Genomic DNA, 10,000 nt, shown 5'->3' with positions numbered 1-10,000 from the left:
GCAGGTTCCGCAGGTTCCGCAGTCTGCAGTTCCGCAGATTAGTCTTACCCAGCATGACCCCCACCAAAGGAAAATAGAACCAAAACAACTCCCTAGCTAATCAATTACCCACCTAATAACAATACCTGAATCTTAGTGACATCCCTGTACACCCACTCACACTAATCTGCTTGCAGAGTCTCCCTTGAGAAGATTGAAGAAGACTCTGCACGCAAGTTTATTCGGAGCGACTAAGGTTCACATTAAAGTTTGAATTACCTATTACTCCTAAGAGCACAAGGCCTGCAACAACAGGAATTATAACAGCATACATTCTTGGAAGAAATAATCTCTGGATTGGATGGCCCTTCTCTACAAATGGCTGAAAGAAATACAATGAAATGGCACTTATTTTTAGAGGGTAGAAAGAATACCACTTTCTTTTCATTTCCAATATTCTGGAAAGGAAATAAGAGGTTAGAGAACGTATCATAAGCTTTTTGTAGGGAAAAACTGTCTGTTAAAAGAGGGTTATTGCCTTTGACAGGATTCCATAAGGCAGAATTCCACTGTCAGTCGTTTTGAAATCCCTACCATTATCTTTACCTTCCTTGAAATCAGTGCTCCCTTCCCTCCCTTCCATGGTAACAGAGATGTCAAAGCAAAAATCTAGCAAGATTTTGAGCTCTGCTGTTGTGAAATGATTCATGGTTGTTTCCCTCAGGTTATATAAAAACTTTCTGTTCTTGAAATGTCTCGATGACACCAAAATAGCTGAGTAAGCCAAACGAATGGAATCGAAATATTAAGCTTGACAAGAGTCAAAGTCTATCTGATACGCTTATAAATTTGCAAAACGGGTAACAACTTACCAGAAAGATGACCCATATCGTGTAATACACGAATATTAAAGCACTAACTAACATCATTCCATATCCAGCAGCTCGATCCGTTCCTGTAGCCTGCATCAAACAGGTTAAAATTTTAAACAAAAACAGTTTCAAAACAGTCTGTGACTGATCGAGTTTGAGGTGAGTTTGTAGCATGCAATTTATCGTCAAACTAAGGTCTCAAAAGTGAGCGAAAATCTTAAGGGTTGCAAAGAAAAAGCCCAAAATAACACTTATGCACGCCAAACACTGAACTCACCATTTTAAAAGCAGAAAACCAGGGAAATATTGAATAAAATGGGTAATTAAAAGATGTGAACGATTGGTGGAACTGATCTTTTCCACGTTTGCAAAGGTTCTGACACTTCAACCTTGTTGGTCAGCGGAGCGTCAACCGGAAGAGGAAGTTGAATAACGTGTAAACAAACTTTTGTCAAAGTGAACAAAGGATCGTGGTAAAATAATAGTATGTGGAATAATAGATCGATGCGAACACGAATATTCGCGTAGCTTTATTCTGAGATTTGCAGCCTTTGATCATGGGGCAAAAGTTGTGCTTAGTCATCGAAAGACCCATTCTCATTTTGGGTGCCACGCTGAACGAATCCTCTGGGGTTAAAATTTAGAATTATTGAAAAATTTACCGAGCGAGAGTTCCAAGATGAAAGTATTCGTTCTTGCCTTGTTGGTCCTTAATTTAATGTGCTTCGCCCTTGGGGATAAGGATCAAAAATCCGATTTTGTTGATCTAGACGCCGCAGATGGCGATACGTTACCGCAAGTTGAGGACTATGTGGAAGACGAAGAAGACCCAAACGTAAGTCGAAGTCAGTTATTGAACTTGTTTTTAATAAGTCAAAATGTAAAAGTCAAATTGCTCCAATTTTTCCTAGAGCTGATTATAAACTGAACAGTTTGGAGGAAAATACTGCTCCCGGTGTTTCGTATGAATGATTTAGAACCACGCAAAAATGCGAAGCTGAAGTTAAAATCATGTATATTGTTATCTGAAGTTTTAAGAGCCTTTTAAAAGATTTATAACTTAGATTTGTAAAATCTTGAAATTGAGTTAGTTGTCCCTGTAACATATCCTTTATTTAACAAATTTTTCTAAAAGAGTATAGACATGCAATCAAAGAGTTGAGTTAAATGTGGTAATAGGCCCCTGGCGAGGTTTATGCAAGAGCCATTATGGCTCTTGGTTTATGATGATTTCCAAAACTAAAAAACGTTCTATTTTCTCCTAGTTATTACCTTTGATAACACTTTGAGAATGTTAAAATAGAGATTGGAAAACTGCTACTGCTATTCGCTTTAATTTATCTTTCAGTCACACATGTTGTCCTATAACACTGAACTAAAGTTATGCCCAGAATTCATTTTTATTTCCCTCCAATACAGTTCACGGATGATCTTGAGGATGATGACGACGATTCTCAGCAGGTTTGTAATGTTTCAAACTCTTACGCCTATTTCTTCAGTTTTTAAAGGGCCGTAAAGAAATTAATCAGTCAGGCAACATAGGTTTCCTGTGCTTAATAAAAAGCAAAAACATCAGTGAACAATCCATTTACTGTTTTAATTGGATCTTAAGAACTATACGGCAAAAATTCAAGTTGTACAATGGTAAAAAGCTCAATTGGACAATGTTTTTATCCAACTCTTATTATTTCAATCCTCTATTTAAAAAACTGGCTTGAATTAAAACCCTAAAGCACGATTTCATCTCGGTGACTTTATGTTTAATCTGATCAAGCACTTCTTTCATTTTTCAACAGGACGAAGAAAGCGACGAACCAGAAGACCCCGAAGGTTTTAAGGTAGAAATTATACTGTTTGTAGCTAATATTTTAAGTGTCTTGCTTCTTGAGACGTACAGCTTCTTAATGCCATTTTTATCCTAGGATGATGACCGGGACGATGAACAGGATGATGATGTAGACTACCTCGAGGATTCAGTCAAAGATAAACTAAAGGAAAAAATGCTTGACATGCGACCTGTTAAACAAGACGTAAGTACAGACTTTAAAATACTCAGTTGGTAGTTGAGATAAGTATTTCTTTTCTTTTCTTTTTTTTTTTATTTTGGCATTAAACCTTAGTCAGAGTAGGAGCGTTAAAAAGAATCTCTCTCGGCTGATGTTTTAGTTACTGATCTACATTATTGCTGCAGTTTTGCCGGGCAGCGACAAGTCATGAGTTTTCTGTCTATCTAAAAAAAAAGCTGATTTAAAAAAGCCCATTTGAACGTTGTGCACGAACACTCAAAGAAAAAGACGAAAATTCATGTAGAATGTCAAGCAGGGAAAACGTCATGTTTCTATAATTTCCTCAAATCTGCGGAAAGTGCTCCTTATTCGAAACATGTGGTAACTTGTTGCCACGTCATTAGTGCTGTGTTCACGTGATACCGCGCTTGGGGAACATCTCCCCATGATCGATGATCGACTTTTACAATCTCTACTATGAAAATGCGAATTCTAAGAATTTCTTTGTTATGGCACTGAGCTGTGAGGAGAATTTTTTTGCTGATTATCATTTTGTGCTGGACTGTATTTTGACAGGTGGATCCTGAAGTGGAACCAACAGTAAAGCCAACCGAACAGTCAGAAGGAAGCGCCATGGATGAGGTGAGAAATGGCGCGAATTTTCGCAGTTATCGCATTTTATGCGCACAACAAATTCGTTTTCTTGACGAGAGGATTCTCAGTTAGTGCAAGCTTTTCTAGCATTTCAGGCCTATTAAATCTCTTCAAACGTTCTTAAATATTTTCAAAGAAATTCAGGGTCTTTCTCTCCTTACCCACGCTCTGCTCGCGGGCATCTTTTTGCGCTACGCTCTTTTTTCGCTTTTTACGTATCCTTCGCAGCTTGGCTTGTGGGCGATCCTATTTTCTAGATGGTAAATAACAGGGGCACCCAACGACAATTTTCGGAAAATATCTGTTCGGAAGACGATTTGAGATCTAGAATTTTCGGAACATTTTTTGTAAAATTTCTTGCTTGCCTACCTCTCCTAGGATTTTCGAACATCTGAAAAGTGGTGTAATTGCCCATTTTTAACGGATTTTTACCCTAAAAAGCTCACCTAGAATTTTCGGGAGCCTTTTTTCTGGCTGGAATTTTCGAAAAGGTAAGTTTTGATCCCTATGATTTTCGGATCTCGAGACTTTCAGCTAGGAAATCCGAACAGATGAAAAATTTTTAGGGGATAAAAGTATGCCTATATCTACCGTTTAAATACTAAAATACGTTTAACAATACTATGTTTAAGTGGTTTTGAACTATATTCTCGTTGGGTGCCCCTGAAATAACACTAGTTCTTTACCTAGGATCCAGGCGCTTGCATTTTGTTAAAAAGTGTATTGTTTCCTAAGTAATCAGTGACATTTATAGCACCACAGCTAAACAGTTCATTCGATTCTTATTCTTTTTTTTCCAGGATGCTGATCTCAAACAGGCTTTGGATGATAAACTGGGCTTCAAGTAATCGGATGGCACACCAAATTTCTTTTAAAAAGGCTCAGTCACTTTATAAATTTGATCGCATGTCTTTAAAAGTGCATCAGTTTTATTTTTTCAATTCGAGGGGAATTTTAAGTTTTTTTTATACAAGGGATCTTTAATGGAATATTTTTCCAAGGATTATTAAACTGTAAGAAATAACTTAACGCTTTTGATGATGTTTTTAAGCTGATCAGTTTTGTTCAGAGTTTTTAAGTTTTTTTCATTTCAGAGTTTTATTTTTAAATTCTGTAATTACTACTTTATTGATTAAAGCCTGATGCCTTGAAACAACCATGTCTGACTTTATGCAGTTATTCAGCGCTAAAATCGCATTTTCGAAGACAATCTTCAGTTTCCCAGATGTTTTGTTGACTCGAACTCTTTCTCCAAGATTCGGATTACTTATCACAGGATTACCGTCGGTTATTACCAACTGAAATTATTGCGACGAGAAATTTACACGTTACGGGCGATATCTTTGTTGCGCTATTTTTTTCCATTTGCCGTGATATAACGCAGTTCACTTTAAAAGAAATGCTGCGACCAAAACAATGAGCATTTTAACGCAAAAAATTGGTGAGCCAAATGGCACGACGTTTCCAAGTGTGAAACGACTAGGGCGGAAATCCTTATGCCCAACACAATGTTCATTTTCTCGCAAGTTGTGCAGTGAAAATTAAAAGTATGCGACCATTTCAAAATCGCGACGCCCAAATCCCAAGAAAATTATCTTACAAATTGCTCACATATAGCCTGAATTTCATCCGATTACTTCGAGTCGTTGAGAGGAGAAAACGACTCGAAGCAATCGGCTAGCTCACATAGCGAAGAGTAAAATTTCGCGCGAAACTTGTGAAGTGAAGAAAATGTTTCGCTCAAAACAATGTTCAATTTTAGCAAAATTTTGTGACACAAAATTTATCACCTTTTTACAATTGCGAGGCTTTGCTCCGATGAAAATGTTCTTAATAGGCATTTCATAAAGCAAACAGTAAAAGTTCCTGAAAATGTTCCTTTTAATTCTTTATAAGTTATTACCAAAGATCTCCACAATTGTGCAACTGGCTTTCATGAAAATCCTTTTACAAGATGCTTCTATAGCCAAAAAGTTAGAATTCGTTTTAAAATAGAATTACGTTTACTCGAGAAGAGAAATTGCGCTAAATTAGCCGGCATGAAAAATTAAAGTATATCACGTTTTTAATATTAAAAGTTCGCTTTGCCTTGTCAACAACGTCCAATAACGGGAAAAATTGGGTGACGCAACATCAAACGGTGTTAAAGATGGAATAAAATTAAGTTCATTCACTTAAATCATTATCCATGCTTAAATATTCTATGAATTTCGCTCAAATCTTGTGACAAATAATAAACTACTCTTTTACAAAAAGCCAAGGAGTAAAAATTTCCGAAGAACTCCCTTACATGCATTGCAAACAGCGGTGTAAAATTTCGCGTTACACTGTTTGTCGGAAAATATAGCACTCTTTAAAACTAGCTTTGTAGCCAAAAAATCATTATTTTACAGGCGTCTCACCAAACAAGTAATTTATGTCCAGTAAAAAGTTGTGAAAAAAGAAGTAAATTTATTATCTGATTTCTTCGTTGAGAAAAGCAGAACGGCCAAAAACATGTGACGCAAAATATAAGAAAAATCTCAAGACTTGCATTTGTAGCAAGTAGGCAAAAAGGACAGGGGGTTGTCTTTGTAGAAGGGGTTGTAAGTTATCAATTTTGGCCGGGGAACACTCTCAGATATTTACGAGAAAAGACATATATCGTGGTATAGCATTAAGTCCTAGATAAAAAAAAGATAGATAGGATAAATATTTCAATCTACACGAAAGAAGGAGTATCTCCGTGCAGAGCGGAGAGAGTGCCAAATCAGAGAATTGAAGTAGATAATAGTCGATGATGCTGGGAAGACCGCCTCGGAATAAAAGAAACTTTGATATTTTATGCATCAATTAATCGCTGAAAGGCCGAGAAAAGGTTGCTTGCTCATGCCAAGAGAGAATCTATCAGAGAAACATCAGTCTACTTTATATCAAGCTTTCAGTATTTTTTATTAGTGTTTTAATATTAGCCCTGCACAGTTCACACAATCTTATAACGACCTATTTACAAAGCCAGGGAGACGTAACGGTATCATCTTTGAAATCAAGAGAGCTTAAAATGCTCGTTCAAAACGTTTTCTAGAACGAAAAACCGCAATTTTTAATACAGTTTCCCGAAAAGGTTTTGTCACTGGATGACTTAATCCGCTCGTATCCAACGTTGACCTAAACGGCAAATAGCACGAGAATTTTTCCCAAGTTTTGTTAAATTTTTCGCGCAAAACCTCTGAAATATCTCAAGCTTGTAGAGAAGAGCTATATACACACACATACAGAGATTGGTAATTTTATGATTTTGGTAGAAATGAAATGTACAACTTAAATACAACGAATTAACCCTTTAAGCCCCAGTATCCACATACAAATTCTCCAAACTGATCTCCATACATTTCCTTTAAGAATTAGTTGAGAGAATTTAATAAAACATCACGGCATTTTCTCTTTCGTCATCATTTTTTATATTCTCACAACCTTATCTCTTGACAATGTATAGACATTGTTAGGAGAAAATTGCTGTTGGCCACTATTGGGACTTGAAGGGTTAACAATCAATTTCTCAAGCAGTGCTTGCATGTTATCTGTATCCATAGTGATTTTCGTAGCTCGATCTCATCCTCGAAACAGGGCGCCCATACATATCAGTGTCAGGCTCCAGCAACTCAGCCCCGTATGCCTCTGTATAACCAGGTGACACGGGCCTACCATACCGGCTACTCGGCCGTGCAATTTGACCTTGGGGAGGACCATAACCTCCCTGGTCAGGCTCATCATCTATCAAATGTCCCCAAGATCCCATGGCAGCCTCCTCCGTTAAATACCCCATGCCTTCTTCAGGGTATCCCTGGTATTGCGCCATGGCATATGGACTGACCGGATGTCCAGCAGCATCCATGTACGCTTCGCCATTGTACATCCCGTATTCACCCGGATCTTCCATCAGGTAATCCGGGGACATGGCTCCTTCACGTGACATGAGCGTGACTGGGTCGTCGTATCCCGGATGACCGTAGAAGAGGTCAGGTCTGTCCAGAGGATCTCCGTCCATGAAGCCATCATCTCCGTACATTAGGCTGTCATTATCTTCCATCGGTACACGGTTTTCTATCATTTCCAGCCACTGCGAGTTGTGCCAGCGAAATTTTTCTGCCTGGATTTTCTTTGCCCATTCTTCATCATACTCCTGTAAAACGTAAACAGATCAAAGATATGGGGGGTCACCCTAGATAGTCACCGAGATTCAACACCGAAAACTAGCGATCTTCCTTCTTCTTGTAACAGAAAGAACTCGAATTTAAAATGCCCACGCGCGACAATAGAGAGATTTAGATTCACGTTTACGTCAGGATGCAAACGTGGACCATGTCACCAAGTTTTCCCTTAGCTTGTGCTTTACTGTTCATTACCTCTACCCCCAAATTAGTAGCTTCACGTTAGTTTTGTCCGTAACAATTGTTTTGGACTGCTTTTAGCTGCACGTTTTCTATTTTGAGAAATTCTCAACTTGAATCTGACATTTGCTGTTTGCAGTAAACGTCACTCTGAATTTCTCTACCTGGTGGGCAAAAGAAGGCGATATTCACGTCTCGAACTGCACTGACTGTGGATGTGTTTTGGACCTAGTTTCCTGTGAATTCTCATAACAGCCGATGAACAATGCCACTGTGTGCGCAAGAAAGTGTAGTTTCTTTGTGTTGCAGATGGTGCGATCAACAATTGAGGTTTTACGAAAGACTCAAAAGACATTGCCTCGGAGTCATGTTAGAATTTTAATATCTTGAAGGTGGGCTATTGTTAACGGTATGTTTTACAAACCAGGGGTCTATAAACGATTAGCGAAGAACTTTCTCACAAGTGTCTCCCCTATTTACCTCTTATAACGTAACAGTTTACTAGACAACATGTAAAAACAAACTAGCACTGTACCATGATGATGTCTAGGGTCTGGTCACACACTTTGCGGATCTCCGTGTTCTTGTCATGCATCAGATCAATAAGATAAGCTGGGGCCTCTGATGGAGATTAGATTAAGGACTGATCAACAATCACAAAAGGCTAACACTAAACAAACTAAGAAGGGGAGAACCCTAGGAACGATGTTGCCCCTAAATTGCCTCAATTATATGATATGGAAGCCGGGCACGCTCTCATTGGTGGAAGATTGTTATTTGCCACAGGAAAGCCAGGTGGGCGTGGTCACTTTCCTAGGATCTGATGCTGATCCATTTGTCTTTGCACGGGTTTGTTTATAAATGATTAGCGAAGTTGGATTTTATCACAAGTGTCTTTTTTTTTTTACATCTTACAAAAAGCAGTTTGCTTAAACGAAATACATAACAACAAGCTAGCACAGAGTCTGCTGTTGTGTTAACTGAAATGATATACGCAAGGCAAATGCCTTTAATACATCATACTTGAGGGACACCCTCTGGTGTGATCAACCAAACAGAACCTCTCACGCGGAGCTTAGACATGGTATCAATTATTTTCTTGTCTTGAAACTAAAATTTGTACATTTTTATTTAATTTTGATTCGCGTACAGTTTTGGGAAATGAAGGGTTATGGGACCGGGGAGAATAGAGGTGTAAAAGAATTACGTGTTGAAAGGATACGTGTTTGCTTGATAATCACTTCCCGGGTAGCTTTGTGAAATATCATCTGGTAAAACACATAAACAATTTGCAAAACAACTTCATCATCTTCTTGTTTAGCTGCAGAAGTGAAAAGACAAGGTACATTAACTTAAAAACGTAAACATGTGAGCAAATCAGCCTTTCTGAAGCCCATTTAGCATCTTTTATTTCAAAACTCGTTTACTGTTATTTCGAGCGGTTGTAGGTCATTTTAATTCGTGCTCGGAATTTCATTGTAATCCGAGTGATACTGGTCACATAACCTTCATTAAGAAAACAAAGCTTACAATCAAGCAAAAGAGGTCTATTTGGGATCTGCCTTCGGATAAAAATTCTATGCAACTCGAATGGTATGCACTACTACTTCTGGTCATTATTGTAACAATAACTTTTGCAGAATGTTATGGCCCTATTAATTTTAACAGGACATCAAGAGAGACACTAGTCACATTTAAAAAGCTGAAATCAAAAAGATAAAAGATAGCCTAAACTCTGCATTAAAAACCTGGCCAGGATAACCTTGTAAATTTACTGGTTAGCTTGTAAGTGAACCCTTTGCTGTAGCGGCTGGAACTAGTACAGGCGAATTCACTACCTCAAGAAAGGCTGGGAGATATGCCAGGTAATAATAGCAAGAGCGAGTTGTGATTCTTACCGTTTAACAAGTCTATGAGCATTTGAATGATCCCCTCTCTGGCAAACACTGTAGCGCATTCATCATCTAACGACACCGTACCAATTAATATGACCACTTCAAGAACCAGATCATCCTCAGCTATGCCTGAAATCCAAATCAATGATATTTTCAGAAAACCATTGTACGTCATCCAAAATTTGTTGCCAAGATTTACCTCTACCTTTACCTTGGTAGTGAGT

General features: G+C 38.1%; 3 protein-coding genes across 3 annotated transcripts in view; 1 reads left to right on the top strand and 2 right to left on the bottom strand.

Moving 5' to 3' along the window:
• Positions 1–1,204, bottom strand: part of LOC140937102 (dolichol phosphate-mannose biosynthesis regulatory protein-like) — a 6,771-nt gene extending 5,567 nt beyond the window's left edge. Inside the window, exons 1-3 of the mRNA XM_073386632.1 lie at positions 1,129–1,204; positions 852–941; positions 259–361 (exon numbers count right to left, since the gene is read on the bottom strand). Coding sequence (XP_073242733.1) covers positions 259–361; positions 852–941; positions 1,129–1,131 — 196 coding nt within the window. The 5' untranslated portion in view covers positions 1,132–1,204. The remainder of the gene's footprint in view (positions 1–258; positions 362–851; positions 942–1,128) is intronic.
• Positions 1,205–1,437: 233 nt separating this feature from the next.
• LOC140937026 (uncharacterized) lies at positions 1,438–4,667 on the top strand. Its single transcript, XM_073386550.1, has 6 exons — positions 1,438–1,686; positions 2,271–2,312; positions 2,648–2,689; positions 2,774–2,881; positions 3,434–3,499; positions 4,312–4,667. Exons 1-6 carry the CDS (start codon positions 1,531–1,533, stop codon positions 4,357–4,359), a joined length of 462 nt encoding a protein of 153 aa, XP_073242651.1. The 5' UTR covers positions 1,438–1,530; the 3' UTR covers positions 4,360–4,667.
• Positions 4,668–6,490: 1,823 nt separating this feature from the next.
• The window catches only part of LOC140937260 (kinesin-associated protein 3-like), a 12,833-nt gene continuing 9,323 nt past the window's right edge, over positions 6,491–10,000 (bottom strand). Inside the window, exons 14-17 of the mRNA XM_073386803.1 lie at positions 9,780–9,905; positions 9,104–9,202; positions 8,417–8,502; positions 6,491–7,673 (exon numbers count right to left, since the gene is read on the bottom strand). Coding sequence (XP_073242904.1) covers positions 7,068–7,673; positions 8,417–8,502; positions 9,104–9,202; positions 9,780–9,905 — 917 coding nt within the window. The 3' untranslated portion in view covers positions 6,491–7,067. The remainder of the gene's footprint in view (positions 7,674–8,416; positions 8,503–9,103; positions 9,203–9,779; positions 9,906–10,000) is intronic.

This window comes from Porites lutea, chromosome 5, assembly GCF_958299795.1.
Source record: "Porites lutea chromosome 5, jaPorLute2.1, whole genome shotgun sequence".
In the NCBI taxonomy this organism is placed as follows: Eukaryota; Metazoa; Cnidaria; class Anthozoa; order Scleractinia; family Poritidae; genus Porites; species Porites lutea.
The sequence above is the reverse complement of the archived record's forward strand: the minus strand, read 5'-3'. Positions and strand labels throughout refer to the sequence as shown.